Raw genomic sequence first — 17339 nt, forward strand, 5'->3', positions numbered from 1 at the left:
AATGACCCACCTCTGAGTCTGGCCTTTTTATTTTTTATCAGTGACAGGGAGAGAGCAGGGGACGGCCGAGTGTAAATCACACTCAGTATGATGGTAAACAGCAGAGAAGCTTTCTACAGCGAGCTGAAATAAAGTGCTTTCATAGGGGTCCAGTCTCGGAGAGCACATGTAGCCATGACAACAGAATTTTCTGCAGGTCGTAAACAAAAGTCGGCTCTATCCCACATGATGGGATTAGAGTAGGTGCCTCTGGATAAATGAGGTATAGAGTTTTCAATATTGACAAGGCATAGTGTGTATGTGAGCGTGTGTGTGCATGTGTGTGTGACTGTGTGTGTGTGGGTAGGTAGGTAGGTAGGTAGGTGTAATTTACTAGACATCAATCTCACCATCTTATCAGAAACCTACAACCGGATTTGAACACACACACACAGACATGAACCCTACTCAGATGGGACTAGCTTTACCTGTGGAGGGGGGGTAAAATATTTATTAAAGTATCGGAAAATATAGTATCTCAGTGATTTTACTCCTGTCTATTTTTCCCAGGCTGCACACTCCCACATCAGGAGTCTTTACCTGTACCTTGTAAAATGAGCCAGTAAAATAACTCCAGATTATATGAATCCAGTTCTATTCTAACTGTGGTTACATATTCCCTCAAATACTGTAGAAAAGGAGACTCCAAGGCTTTTCTGAAGCACAGATGAGCATAAGGGGGTGCTCTGAGGCACAATGCTTTTTCAGCTTTGAACAAGTCGATCTGTTCATGTGATAAAAAAGCTATTTAGTACTTTAGATTAATTTGGGATTAAAAAAAATGGCTGTTTTGATAACGTTGTTTTAATAATAATAAAAAATTACCTAGCTGGCCATCAACGTCAATAGACATTAATTTCAGGTTGAATGTTGGTCATGAAGTTAGATAACAAACATTTTACTTCAGGATAACTTCTAATACTGGTTTGTGCCTGTGAACACTTAAATGAGTTCTTTCTTTTATTTACTGCATTACCAAAGTATCAGATCGGGCCTTGGTATGTAACAATAATGTAACAATATGCTCACAGAGCAATTTTTTAGGAATATTACACTAATACTGGATAAATCCAATCTTAACGGCATCAGTTCTACAAGACGTTGAAAACATTGCTGTGACTTTCTTTTCCACATTGTTGTGATTTCCTCAAACAATTCCAACAGATTTTTCCAGAGCATTGTCATGCTCTGAATCTCTTCTTCACTGTTGTTTCTTCACCTAAGGTGCCTCATTTTGATAAGTCTGGAAACTTCCCTGCAAAGGAAAATGTAAGACTCTTTCTTTAACCGCCCCTCCTCCTGTGGTGTGAGAAAAATGATCACAAGTGGTCTCAGGAGATGCTTTTTAAATGGCAGGTGTGAATGGTTATGTGTTTTGACAAGCATTTGACATCACATAGAAAACATGGCAGGTGTGACCTTTTCCTTCATTCTGATGGTTAATTTCAAACATTTCACTGCCGCCATATGATCCCTTAAGGCACGTAACAGTATTAGACTTTTTTTTACATAAAATGTTTGTCATCTGACGTCATGACCAAAAATCAGCTTGAAATTAACGTCTGTTGACATGGGTAGCCAGCTGGGATTGGTTGATTAGAGGAATGTATACATTTGTAAGTACACAAACTGTCATAATAAAGTTATTCATTAATTCATACACTCGCATACAGCTACACAACCACACTGCCTCAGTTCAGTCCATATCTTGCCTGTATAGCTGTGTTGTTGTCATCTATGAGTGTGTCTGACACCTCCAAGTGACCCTCCTCCACCACCTTCTGCAGAACCATCCGGAAGGTGCCAATCAACCTGTGAAGAAAGAAGACACACACACACACACAAACTCAGGTTTCTCTATCTAAAGCAATAACACACAGCAACTTCCCAGCTCATCACTCTAGCTTTCCCCTGCCCACGCCAGCATGTTGGGTCTACAGCTGCTGATGGTAATACATGGTGGCAGCCATGGGGAAGAACATCAGCCTTTACATCTGCATCAGAGTAACATGCACCAGTGGACACACACAAACACTACACACACACACACAGAAAGGTCACTTCTAAGAATACCTTTCTAAACAGAATGTTATTTGAGAAGCGTTCTGCTTCAAAAATGTAAAAACAAAATTAACTGGATTTCCAAATGTGCTTATACATGACTGCAGCGCATAGTCAGATACAATAAAGTATCAAGACCTTTAAAATGTATACATTCAGCTCCTTTACCATGGTTTCTGTAAGTATGGGGATGTTAAATTCGATGTTTTAACACTTTTTAATAAAAAATTAAGATCACATTCACAACACCAAAATGAAAAATTAACTCAACATCAATTAAGTGTACTGTTCTTTCCAATAAGCTTGTGATTCATATATTTTTGGACAAACCAATATGTTACATGGCAGCAGCAGTAATAACAGGTACACTAAAGTATCCAGACCTTTATAATTAATAAATTCAGCTCCTTTACCAGAGTATCTGCAGGCACTAAAAAATTTAATTGAATGTTTAAGATTTTTAATAAAAAATTAAGATCACATTCACAACACCAAAATTACCAATTAAGTTTAATGATTTTTCCAATAAGCTTGTGATTCATATAATTAATGTCAAACAAACAAATTAATAGTTTTGTACAAACAAAAATTAAACTGTCTGTGACAATTGGGTTAAGTTCAAAATTGAGGTTTTCTAACAGTATTTACATTTAAATTCACACTTCCCATGCCCACAGTATCATCTTAATTCAATAGCTAGCTAAGGTAAGTTACTTATAACATTTTGAAAAAAAAAAAAAACAGAATAAATGTATTTAACGTATTTAGCATTTTGTAAACTTACTAGTCATTTTAAGAAAAAAAGCATTTTATTTTATTTTATTATAAAATAATCAAACAAATTATTCGCAGACATCCGGTTTATATAGCACTGACTCAGGTGCTCTCCTACACATATATCTTGTACAATTTCCATCCAACGCAGCTCTGAAGCAGCCACACATCAGCATTATGCCACCATGCCAAGTGCCAAGTGTTGCTTAGAAGAAAATAAAGTCCTGCAGCCCTGAACTGTGAAGCAGTGGAACTGTGTTGAGTTGAATTAGAGTTTGTGATCTAGAACTAATTGTTTAACACCAGTACATGGCCTCTCCAATGCTCTCGGGGCTAAATGCAATTCAATCTTGTGTTTTACAACAAATGCTGAATAAGAGAACAATATATAATATATTTATGCATACACTGCATTTTGTACTACTAGAGGTAAAGGTCATCCCAGACAACTGTGAAAAATAAATGGAAGAAATAAAGCAGAGGAGAGAGTCTGCAGAGAGGACTAATTAACATTATGTCAAATTGCGTCTACTCTGCATGGCTTTAAAGTGAGACACTGAAACATTTCTTTGTTTAGAGGAAATCTGTACTATAATATTTAGGCTTTCTCTTATACCACAAAAAAGTATTTAAAAGTTTTTTAGGATACTAATTTAAATACGGAATTAAATCCTGACAAAATACGGTATCTCTACACTGTAATCAAGTGACAAATTCATGCACATGCATACTCAGGACAAGGAAAATAACAAGTCAAGAGTGTTATACAATATATTACATTAATGCAATTATTTCCAAAGGTACATTTATGGAGTCAAAATAATGCCTTTTCTAAGCTACTTTCTATGTATTAAACTGAGTTGATTCAACATAGAGCTGGGCACTCGATTAAACAATAATCAAAACCAACATTCAGAACCTCCGATCAAAGTAATCTGCAGGAGAAGCAACATAAAATGAGCTGACTGTAAAGAGGCGCATACCAAGCAAATACAAGTTAAAGTAATTAATCTTAATCATGTTAAAGTGTTCCATTAATCAATCAATATAGATTTGAGGTCATATCGCCCAGAACTAACCCAGCTCTACCTTCTTACTATCTGGTTTCATTTTTATTATATTTCACACAAACTATCATAAACACACACAGACATGGTATAAAAGCCAAGCTGAGAGTGTTATTGTCAGAATACAGCAAAAAAAAAGTTAAAAAATAAAAAAAAACACTGTTCACTGTCTGAATTCCAACCCCTAGAAGATAATTAAGCCCTGTCTGAATCATCACTGAAATCAATTTAGTCTGTTTACAGTCTTAATCCAAATCTGGAAAACTGGGGAAAAAGCATATTTTTATATATTATATAAAATATATTTATTATTGCTTTGAAAATGTTGTTTCAATAAGATTAAACATTAATGAAAAAAAACTTTAATGAACAATTTTTATGTGTCCTTTTTTTGTTTTTACTGTACTCTCAAAGTATCAGATCGGGATTTGGTATCGGCAGATACTCAAAATCAAATGACTCGAAGGCAAAAAAATGTGATATTCCTAATGAAAACAAAGCCTCCAGAGCAAAATTGACTTTAAATTGACTTCATCCATCTAATGACCTACCCCGCAGCCTAGACTTTGGAAAGTAACTATATGCTCAAAGAGCACTTTATTAGGTACACTACACTAATACTGGACAAATGCAAGCTTTATGGCATCAATTCTACAAGAATCTGCTTTGTGTTTCCATGCCATGTTGTTGTAATTGCATCACACAATTCAAAATATCTTTCTGACGCATTGTCATGCTCTAAATCTCTTCCTTGCGGTTGTTTTTTCAATCATCTCTCTCTTTTCAAACAGTAGCAAGCCAATGGAAAAATGTGTTACTCTGTGCACAAGCAAAATTAGGTGCCTCATCTCTATAAGGTCTGAGAAGTCCCCTGCAAAGAAAACTGGAAGACAGTAGACGTCCCCTCCTCCAGTGGAAATAATGGGAAAAATCTATTTAGTCCATTTACAGTCTTAATCCAAATCTGCATAATTGGAGAAAACAAGTTTTACAGTAATTCTTTATTTATTGTTGCTTATCAAATTGTATAATTAAAACTATTTAAATACATTTTCTATACACTCTGTGGCGTACCATTTAACATATTCTAAAAAGCTACAAAACCTTTTCTCTAAGCAACAGTTCAGTCAGTTCATGACTAAACTGTTACTGGCCTACGCTCATCGTTCAGTGGGAGGTCATGAGACTGGACTGGAAACCTGCACGGTTCGCCTGTGGACTGGCATGCACGCTTGCATGGGTGAATAATTCACTGATCTGGGATCAGGTTCTGGCTCCTGATGCCCTTTCAAAAGACGTTTATGCATTATTGATCCAGCATACGACAAACAATCGACTTTCATCTGCTTCATAATTTACTTCATCCTCCCTTTTCAAGACCCAGCCCTTCTGTCGCCTGAGTCAAATGCAGGAAATTTACAGCTCTAGACCTCTGCCTGATGAGTTCCATGCTTGGCTGAGAACAGACGTTTCTCAGGAGGATGACCAATCAAGATCCATGCCAGCTTCATTTTCCAGGTGATTCCTTGCCTGTAATCTACTGCATCCCAAAGGAGGCATCGCATGTTATCTTCTGGAACAGGAGAGCTATTCAGTTACAGGTCAAATCCAATTCACCAGGTGCCAGAAAGCAAATTACATCCCCCAACACAGCTTGTCTAACTTCCAATATGCAAGAGTATCCTCTAATGTATCAGATATTCTTGTGAGCAGATTTTGATTGATGGAGGTGAAAACAGGGTGTATGAATTTAACATAGTGTTTGACAGAAGCTTTCGTTCTTGTTTTTTTTTTACAAGACTGTGGTGCAAAATAGAGCCAGCATGCTCTGCTGAAGACCATGCTTTAACTGAAAAAATCCAAAATAAATATTAGATATGAGCTAATCAGAAAACTAACAAAATAAAAAAAATACAGATACATATATAATATACAGTACAGTCTTTCCACAACTCATGACTTCTTTCTAGCTTTAGGATCTGTTCTAGTCTACCTAAAAATGTATCTGTGCTGTCTGAGGGTTCACAGTGACTGCTCCTTCTTCAAAAAAAAACTGCAGAGAATGTTAGGAGGTACCTACAGCGCCACCATCTGGTCATTACTGGCCATCAGTCAACTAAAGCCTTCCCAACTAAAGCCTTTCCTCTTTATACCATACTCAGTTAAAAACAGGCAAAAGACTTATAGCTTATAGGCTGAATATTTTACATGCAATTTAACTGTACTTCAAATCAAAATAATAAAAATAAATAATCAAATCTACTGTCAGAGTATTTAATTGTTTTTTGAATTTCAGTATTGAATGCAACCACACTGCAACATTAATTAAGCCCAAAACGGCAACAGAAAGAAGGTCCATAAACAAATTCAATAAAAACACAGCACTGCACAATCATCTATATAATACAATAAACTGTGAAAATACTACAGAATATACCATGCAACTATTCAACTCTGGACGGTAGAGTATAAACAGAGGTTGGTTTCTTTCTTTAAATTTCTCATTTAATCTTGTATGTACTTCATTCGGGGAACATAGCCTCTGGTCATATTACACTTGGGTGCACATCTAAAGCCAAATCCATAAGTATGTGGGCTGTGTCACACGTTATACCAAGCACATGAAAAAAAAGAGTTGACATAGAGCTTCAGTTCAAAAAGCTGAACAGACTTAATTAACAGTTAATTATTTTATTATTTCAAGACAAATTGAAGAGATTGTTGAATTTGTTGAATTCTTATTTAGTAGCAATTCACAAAATCTGCTTTGGATTGATAAATCTAGGATTAATTTGAGAACGGAGAAGCAAAAAGATTTCATGATCTGAAGCTATACCACGTCATCTGTCAAACATGGTGAAAATACTGTTGACATTGGGAATAAGCATGTGGGGTTTCTTATGGAAATGGGTCTCTGCAGATTTGAAAGTGGCCACAATTCATGGTCCATAGAACCTAAATTTGTGGTGAAAAATGCTGGTGATTTCTGTACCTACTGTAACTGTAGATAAACCCTTTTTTATAAACAAATATCCTGAGGTGAATCAGATGACAGGAAGAAAGACTATTCTTTAGTATGCTCAGTAAAAAGCAAACAAACAAACTGGGACAAATGCATACAATGTAACAGACACATTAATCTTGGTGCAGACTTTGTTTTGTTGCGGACTTTCAGGTGTACAAACAGCCTTCAATTTTCTGCTTATATTAGACAAGAAATGATGGGATGGTGCTTTACTGTACAGCCTACCCCTGTACAATCAACCCAAGAGCATCTTAAGGTAAACAAGTGGAACGTTCGTTAATTAAGTGTGGTTGGTGTGGTGCAGTGGATAACCCCACTACCTGCCAATGAGCTACCTTATCATGTGGGTGACTGTGGTTCAATTCCTGGTCTGGGTTACTGAATGCTGCGCTCCACCAATTAGAGTCCTTGGGCAAGACTCCTAACACTGCATTGGTGCACTGTAATGTAACTGAACATAATTTTCACTGAAAACTGACAAAAAATACCCAAAACAAGCAGCTGCTGTGAAAGACTTCTACATTAGAAATGTAAACTCAAGATGTCACTTTAAATTTATCCATACATCTTATTTAATTTGCTTGCAAATAACGAAGCCCATAAACTATAGTGATCATAAGGAGATAGCTAAGGAGCTGAAGGAAAGACATATGTTGTGCTGCCTCATTAATATTTTAGCAGGATCTTCTCCCTCCACTGTGTCCTATTCAAAGACACCAAACATATGCTTTACTAATTGTAACATACACACCGTGATATGATATGGTCAAAGATAAGACTGACTGAAAGCATGAATAATGAATTATCTAAGAGATAAATAAGTGACAGGTTCATCAATGTTGTACAAAAACAAACCGTCCAGCATGCTAGCATTTGCATCTGTTATCTATTTAGTTCATCGAGTAGTTTTGGTTACCCGGACACGGCTTTAGCTAGAATTAGAAGTCGGGCTATATGTAAGTAGCTGCTAATAACTACTGGACTCCACAGTTACTCCACAGTGAAGACTCCGCAAAGGTGACAGAAAATCTATAAACAGTCTGGTCATGGCTATATAACTGTGACTCATGCCAGCAAGAGGCCGGACAGCAGAACACACACACACACACACACACACACACATTTTAATGCCTGGCACAGGAGACATGTCACAGTTTGTCAGGACAGAGGATTTAGCCTTCACTCAGCGGAATGATGTACTCCTAATGGTGGCAAGCATCCCCTGCCACTATTAGAGGACAGAAATTGCTGCACAGTAATGAAGTGAGGGAGGGTCTAAATTTTTGAGGACATTAAATACAAGAAAGGGGGGGGGTTGTATTTCTATAGTAGTTTTAATGTTCCACATGCTCTTTTATAGCAACTGCTGAGAGGCTGAGCTGCTGTAGTGGACACTTTCACCTTTACAGGAGCGTGTGACTGCTCCTTAATAAATAAAAAAAAAAACTTCCTCATCCACTACTATGTGCTAGTGTTACACCAACACTGTTTTTCCAAGATAAAGTCCTATCCTATCTACTATCTTTTTAAAAAGGCTATTTATTTTATTTACTTATTTATAAAAAAGATAGTTTCCCTTTTTGCTAAGCATTTAGAACCAGGGATGCACGACAATATCAGACTTATATATTTTTTTAAATCATCTGCATCGGCAAGTATTGCCAATATTTTAAACTGATACTTGCTGATGTATTTATTATGTGCCGTGAAATTAACAATGACATTCACCGCACTGCTACAATTGACCCACACATTTTTATTAGTTTTAAGGTTATAAAGTTATACAGGGGCATCTAGGGGTATCACACTATAGATGGGTATATTGGCAAAAAGTATTTGCCCCCAACAGATTTCTTTTGTTTTTGTTTTTCTGTTATACTGATATTTTACTGATTATCAAACAAACGTTAATGTCAGACATAACCTGAGTAAATATAAAAAGCATGTTTTAAATGATTATTTTATTTATATTATATTATATCTAGCCCTGTGTGAAAAAGTGTTTGCCCCCTAAACCTAATAACTTGCAATCAAGTGTTGGCGATAACTGGCAGAGTCTTTCACATCTCTGTGGAGGAATTTTGACCCACTCTTCTTAGCAGAATGGGCTTCACAAAGGGCTAGATTGGTTTGGATAGTTTTTTTCCCTTAATAAATGAAATATTAATTTAAAAATTGCTTTTTATATTTACTCTGGTTCTATTTGTATGATGTCAAAGTTTGTTAGATAATCAGAAATATGTATGTATGACAAAAATGCAAAAACAAAAAAAATCTGTAAGGGAGCACATACTTTTTCTCAGCACTGTATACATGTGTAATATCAGACATTGGCATCGGCCCAGAATTCCCACATTGGTGCATCCCTACTTAGAACCTGTATGTAAGCCCACACATCAGTTGCTCTGATTTAGGAAGTCAGGAGTAAGGTTCGATGGTGATCATCCAACATTCTAAACACACTAATGCTTTTGTCTGTGAATGCAAATAAATGTAATCAAATCCTTACAGCAACAATTCAAAGTCTATTAGAAAGCTTTCCCTGAATATAGAAACAGTTTTTTTTAAAAAAGGTTAGAGGTGTTTGGAGAGTAAGTGCTCTTTGAGGAGCTACATACCTGTTGGTGAATACTTTGCTGTAGTTGTATATGTGGATCTCCAGCATTTCATTTCCATCCACTTTACTGGCCACTGGCCATCGAAAAGCCTGAAAGAACAAAGAAAAAGAGAAAAAACTCATTACAGTCAACATACAAAGAAGACACTATATCAGGGCATTCACAGGCCTGCAGTTTAAATGAGACTCAATTAATTGTGAATGTAAACTTTCATTTAAACTAACAAAAAGTCATTACTTTTTGTAATTACTTTTTTCTATAATAAAAAAAAAATAATAAATAAATCCCACCAGTAGCTGAAATAAACTGAGTGCCCCATAAACCCCTAATTGAATTCTCTAAGATAAGCTGGGGGGACACAAATTAGTGTTAACGACAAAACAGCCCAAAGTAAGGGCAGATAACGAGCGTGATGATGTTTTCGCTGCTCTCTACACGCGTGGCCTTGTCAGATAAGGCACTGCATTACTTGTGACCTGACAGGTGTATGTCAATTTGGGTGCTGAAAGACAAAACAAATCATTAACATTTAATATTTACGTAAAAAAATTTGTGTTCAATATAATAGAAAATTATGATTGACACAGAATCTCTCATAGAGCTAAACAAACAAACAGAAATAAACAAACATCCGAAAAAAACATACCATTCAAACTTCATTACTTGTTTATTGCTTTTATTTTTTAGGCATTTGAAAATTTCATTAACATTTCATGACAAAACAGACCAACAGAAATAGAATTTTTTAAGTTTTGATTTCCAACAAACTAGGCTTGTTTAATCTCTAAAAGGTACAACGTGTTGATGATATATTTTGCTCTGCTGAAATTGGATTAATTAAACAATCTGAATGCGGAATAATAACTTTTATACTTTAAAAACTCTTTTATACTTTAAAAACTCTTTGTGCCGAGTCTGTAACTCTGTGGGACCTCTCCTCTGGAGCGTGAGCACTTGCCAGTGGGTCGATCCATCAGCAGCCTCCTGCTTCCTGGACCAGGAGCTCCCATCTGCTGCATGCATCCATAAAGCCAAAGCTGCAGCCCTAAGGGCTATGGACACGTGCCATTTCCCACAGTGATAATGAGGAGCTGCAGCCTGCCAGCAGTAGACTGCGGGACAGAGTCACTATTCAAGGCCACAGAGGACAAGACACTCTAACAATAGATACAATGACTGTACTAAAAAATCCCACTTAGTAAGAGTGTAATGACAGTTTACATAAACACAAGCAAAAGCTTTAATAAACAACGCAACAACTTAGCCAAATCAAAGCCCATTAGCTTGAAAAAACACACTCAGGAGTTAGAGTGACTACTAAATATAGAGTAAAACATAATTTCTGTCACAAGTTGCTGCTGAGGTCTGTGGCCGGTCTGCTCTTCTGTAGTGACTGATATCAGTTCACGTTAGCATGTTAGATTATAATAACATTAAACAGAATAGTCCAGATCACTTTAGCTAGCTTTCTAACACTAGCTGCCTTGATAACTGTTGAATTGACTTCCAACGCTTGTGGTGGTGGTAAATTACCCAACTGCTAGCCATAGTTAGCAAACCTAACTACCAAGTCTCAGAACCTGCCCAGCTCCATTCCCCCAGACCCATTTACACACACCGGGTTGCCAGGTGTAAAAAAAAAACAGCAAATAAACAGTGTGCTGCAGTCATGGAATATAACCTGCTCACACGTTTGCAAGGCTGCAGCACACGTCACACCACACAGTTTAAATAGAGACATACTGTCTGGAGCTGTGGGTGCTTAAATTCAGCATGATTCTTTAATATTTGATGATACATCCTGATCATGTTATGAGATACCACAGAAAATATCATCCTTAATGGTCCTTTTAATAGAAGTCAATGTAGAAATATTTCATTATGAGTAATTTCCGGTCTACTGATCCAATTATCATTAGAAATTGTAAAATAATTAAATAAAATAACGTAAAGGACAACTGCTATATTTTGACTATAAAAAGTTACAATTTATATGCAAAAAAAGAGTGATTTGTTAGATAGGTAGTTATTTAATCATCAGGTATTTTACACACTTCTTGTCAATGACAATAAGTAACTAAGTTTAACATTTTACTAGAAATCAATTAAACTAAATGTAAAACTACTAGAATTTATTATTTAAGTATAATGAAAAGTTTTCAAATCTTTATATAATCATGTTATATATAATCAAATAAGGCTTTGTTCTTGAGCTGTTGGTAAAAGAAAGGCATGTCCAATATAAACAGAAAGACATCAAAATGCTCAGTTTACAACAAGCAGCTCAAATCAATGTAAAATGTGCATAGATTGTATGCTTTTTACTCTTTCTCACAAAAACAAAGTGCAATCGATACACAGGCTCTGATACAGAGGAAAAAACAGCTGTTTGAGACAGTGAATGAAGAGGCAGTCCAAAAAACTCTGCTGCTCCAGCTGAGAGGTGCTGAATGGGATCGAATAATGAGATCTATTGATCATTCAAGCATTCAGAGTGGACCAATAACAGCACCTCATACACAGCAAGTGGTGCTCAGAGACACACTTGAAAAAGGCAAAAGACAAAATGATTGCTGGGTGGCCAGCGATGGGGAAACTGGCATCATATGCAGGCATTCACTATACAGACAAAAGTATGAGAATACATACAGGAGCTGTATGATACCCCATTCTAAATCCATATGCCTTAATATAGAATTTGTCCCACTCTGCAGGTTTTAGTTACCAAGCGTGGCATTTTCTTTATTTCACCACTGAATGAACAAAACAAAACCAGAACACTTGACATTTTAATATCCCAGCAGACAAAACAACAAAGCACAACACGCATTCATTTCAACATTGCAATTTTAGCAAATCATTACATTTACTTCAGAAGTGACATTATATTTTATTTTCTCATTTTTAATGAATCATTTTATTTCTAACTTTACACATCCAATTACCCAACCTACTCATTAGGAGTTCGCCTATCACTAGTAATGCCCCAACACCAGAAAGGTGAAGACTAGCACATGCTTCCTCTGAAACAAGTGAAGTCAGCTACAACCTCTTTTTGAACTTTTGCTGCTGATGCAGCATCGCCGAGTGGCATCACAGTGCGCTCGGAGGAAAGCGCAGCGACTCGGTTCCGATACATCAGCTCACAGACGCCCTGTGCTGATTGAGAGAGTGCCATCTACCCAACCAGAAAGAGCAAGGCCAATTGTGCTCTATCAGGACTTTTCAGGTAGCTGATGGCAAGCTACATGAACAGGATTCCATCTGACGGTCTCCTGATCCCATTGGCAGCGCCTTAGTCCGTTGGAACACTCTGAGCCCTAGTGCCGTTCTAATAATAAATGTACCTCAGCAGTGTAATTCTAGTCCTACATTTATTCTAAAAATGAACTAATTGATTACATTCTATACATTTAAGTATGCTAGCCTTTAGTTATACCCATATAGTTACACCAGTAATAGAGAATGCTTACCGATTAAGCTGACTTAACATGCCACACACACAAGTACTGCCTTTCTACATCCTTGCCAAACATTCACAGACACATACTCACACACAATTTCAAACACCCCCAGAGCTCTACTGACTATGGAACCCCACTTAATGAGACATTATAATCACATTAAAAGCCATTCTTCCACTCTAGCATAATGTTTCATTAACACAGCATGTTCTGGCACTGTCAGCCCTGATATATATGAGCCTGAGAACCTTCAGAATCTCCTGTGAGGTTACAGTGCTATTAGAGAAATGCTAATACAGTGCAGATCTTCTCAGACACATCGTAGAATCTCTCCTGGAAAAAACACGATAATTTACATTTCTCCATTCTTTTATATTTCAAAATAAAAACAAAGATTAAATCTGCAGCAATACACAAAATCTAAGCAGTTAAAAACATCCCATTTCAGGGGTGAGAAATTATAGTTCACTGCTCAAGCACATCTGACTCAACTCGTGTAAAAACGTGTAAGAACTCTGCTAGACACTAACCCTCAGTTTCCTCTCCCTGCCCTAGACAGTAGCCCAAAAAGAGGCTTATCCTGGATTTTCCATGCAGCACTTAACAAGCACCAGACTCTCCCCAACAAGCACTGAATTCTCACCATCCGACAGTTGGCTGTGGTTCAGTAACAGTGAGAGGTGTGACCACAAGGGAAATATGACACTATAGTCCTTAAGAAGCACCTGCACCTACACAAGCTGTTTGGCTTTGTGGCACCTTTCAATTATTCATAGCAAGAGTTTATAAGGCTCTAAATCAATATATGTTCCTTCAGTGACTAAAGTCACATCAACAGACGGAACTCATGCTCCACAAAGAGAAAGATGTCTAGAAGGAACTTGCAAAAGCTGAAGTCTCTGCACGTTTTTAATCGCCGGCAAGCACCTAAACAGTCCATTAAACATTGCTTATCAATGCACTTCTTGCTCTGCACTACTCGCTCTGAGCAAGTCTAGTCCACTATAACTGTGATCTGTGTTTCCCATGATCCTCCTTTGCTCAGGAGACTCGTATCTTACAGTGCTAAAGAAATGGTTCATTAGTGCTGGTCTTAGTTGCTATGGAGATGAACCTTAGCAGTTTCATTTTAGTCTCAGCTGAAGTGCCTTTACTTTCAGTAGTTCAGTACTCGTTTAAATAACATGTCTAGATTTAACAACATAAACAATGTGTGCCACTTTGTGGAGGTAGACTGGTCTTTTAGTCTAGACTGTGTTTTAGTAATGAAGTTCAGCTTCATGAATTTGACCATGGCTGGGATCAAGTCTAGCTTTAGCGCAGCACTACAGATTAGCCTGTGCAGATCTCTTATTATTTCCCCTGAGACTTAAAACACATTTGACTTGAAGCACACAAGCAGTTCTGTCTGCGTGTCTATGTGCATGTGTGTGTGTGTTTGTACTGTGAACACTATGTGTATGTGTGTGTACCTTATACATGCCATCACAGATATGCTGCCCTTAAATTAACCAACACCAATCATACAATTATTGACAGACTTTGATTTACTGGAAGTACTTAAATGGTTCATAGCCTGCATTGTATTGCATTTTTCCTTTGATTTAATTCAGTGTTAGAGCGGCAAAGTGATAGAAAAGCACACAACAGTTGAAAAACTTAAAAAATATGAATTGAGATGTAAACATTATAAATCTTTTTTTATTTGAATTGATTGCATATGAAAGCTCATATGCAGTAGATATTGCATGCAGTGATATGGCTTAAATATTTAATTCACATTCTATGTCTGAATTGTATCAAGAAGGGAAACATAGGAGGAAGGTACTGAGTAATCTGTGAATCAACATTTAGTAACTAAGCCTTCTGTTTTTTGATTGGGCAAAAAAGTGAACAGATAATGACAAGTTTAAAGAAACAAAACAAAATAAGTGCTTAATAGAAAGAGAAAGTTGCTAAATAATGTGCCCTTTTTACAGTAAGCTCAAACACACTATTTTTGAAACAAGACCAGCTATTAGACACTAGAACTCCTTGGTAGCTTCTGTGATGCTGGCAAAGATGAAACTGAAACTTCATGTGATGCATAGCTCTTTTTTTGTTGTTTAATGTTTTATTGGCTTCAAAGTAATTGCAATGCACAGTAAAATAGCACATAAATCAATCTTACAAAGCAAACTAAAAACATTTGTTGGTAGCACACCGAAGAGAATAAGCACTAGTGTTATAAGCATTAAAATATTCTGTAAAATAAAAAAAAGCAATCAATACAGAATATAAGAAATGTCACATAGCTACAAGTCAATCAGATTTAAATATTACTTTGTCCCACATATTCATATTAGAATTTATATTTTGGGATAAAAAAAACAGGACAGTCGTTCCATCAAAACATTTTCCATTAAATATGTTTTCCATACAGTCAAAGAAGACAACTATGAGTCAAAAAACATAGGATTTGGTGAAACAATTTCATTTTGGCCCACTTCACCTGCTGTGTGAACATAGTCATACAGTCAAAGAAGGCTAATTAGAGCAGCTAAGAGGAGCTTAAATGAAACACAATTCTCCCAGACAGCTCAGGTCAGAGAGCAAAAGAAAACTTTCCTTTGGGAAGTCTAATGCCGGGCTCAAAGGCTTTTACTGGAACTGTACAAACACACACACACACACACTCACAAAATAAGCACTCTTAGAAAAAAACTGTTGCCATGGGCACACAGAATATTGAAAATCATGTTCCAGATAAATTATGCACAGTTCGGAAGTCACGGAAGAGCAGAGAAATTTCCCTGTTTATTTTTATCTCAGCATGCCCTGCTTAATGATGTCAGCTGAGTCTTTCCTCAACTGAGCGCTGGATAAGCAGCTACAGACCACAGAACTCTCTGGACCTTTGCAGGTTATGGCATTTAGCAGAAACTTCTCACTGGCTTGTTACACAGGTAACAGTCATGAAGACTCTGGTATAGTCGGATACATCCAGCCAACAGGAAACTGAATCCCTGTCTACTGCACTTTATACAGCACTTAAATCTTTAATGTCTGAGGCAATAAAACTACAGTACATTCACATTATTATTTACATTACCTCTCATACAATCAACATGTTTATTTACTGAAGAACCTTTTAATGATGATCTAAAATGTAATAATCTTATATTTTATAGGCCTATCAATATAATTACCTTATCAACTTATCGTTCAAAATATGGACATGAATTCAGTCATTCTTGCTGAGCACAATATTAGCCATTAGGTTTTTCCTAGAATCGTTAATCTGATCGAAAACAAACTTCTCTATATTTTTTTTTATTTATTTAGGATATTTTTTATCAATCCTGTATCTGAATATTCCTAACAATTAAAATCCTTTTTTATTAAATTTTTGAGTAAAGTAATTGCAGTATTATGCCCTATTTTCATTATATCAAAAACAGAAAATGTTTTTAAAAAGAATACCAATGTATTTTGTTTATCATACCTATTTCACAATATGTTATCATTATTGTGGCAGACCTAATGTTAAGTAATATTGGGCCCTATAGATTTTTCCATTTGATCAGAGGCATTTCTTAAAACTGTAATGATTAGTCATTATAATCGACAATGTTGATTTAAATAAAATGTCAAATTAAATTTCACTGTTGACTAATGGTTGAAGTGTTCATTGTTGAATCACCTTTTTTTTTTTTAGTCTACTAGCACTTTTATTTGTAGTGTTTAAATGTATTTATTTCATTTTATTTGTGTTGACTTGTTGGGGTGGGAATTAAAGGACATTTCACAATGTGAAATTATCACAAAATGTTGCCCATAATAATGATGATATCACAATACTTAGGGAGTTTACATCTTCTACATTTCAATACAAATATTTATATTTGATGCCACGTATCAATCTTATATCGCAATATCAATATTTATCCCCAATCCTAGTGATTACATGTATTCATGTTACAAACACATTTGATTAAATTATGTTAGATTACAATCTTCATTTTTTTTTTTTTGTTTAATTGGTCATTTTTTTGTAATGGGAACTTGTTACGTTATAATATAGCAGAAAGAAAACAACAGGGTGACATTTGCAGGTGTGCAGAATTAAGCAGGTTAAAATATGCATTGGAACAGGAGCTGTGCTCAGGAAGCAGTGATTGAGGGAATTACGGAAATAACTGGTGATTAACTGGCAGAAAAAATAACTACCAGTTTACTCAACCACCCAAATAATCATTAGTTGCAGCCCTAATATTTTCATCTTAATAGCCAAACCTTCTATGTTCAAATC

At 36.2% G+C, this 17339-nt stretch overlaps 1 protein-coding gene across 9 annotated transcripts in view; it reads right to left on the reverse strand.

The window, feature by feature from the left end:
• otofa (otoferlin a) overlaps positions 1–17339 on the reverse strand; it is a 116467-nt gene that overhangs the window by 77401 nt on the left and 21727 nt on the right. For all 9 annotated transcript variants that reach the window (XM_049482972.1, XM_015608738.3, XM_049482986.1 and 6 more), the window contains exons 3-4: positions 9585–9673; positions 1752–1851 (exon numbers count right to left, since the gene is read on the reverse strand). In XM_049482972.1, coding sequence (XP_049338929.1) covers positions 1752–1851; positions 9585–9673 — 189 coding nt within the window. The remainder of the gene's footprint in view (positions 1–1751; positions 1852–9584; positions 9674–17339) is intronic.

Source organism: Astyanax mexicanus, chromosome 1, assembly GCF_023375975.1.
Source record: "Astyanax mexicanus isolate ESR-SI-001 chromosome 1, AstMex3_surface, whole genome shotgun sequence".
In the NCBI taxonomy this organism is placed as follows: domain Eukaryota; kingdom Metazoa; phylum Chordata; class Actinopteri; order Characiformes; family Acestrorhamphidae; genus Astyanax; species Astyanax mexicanus.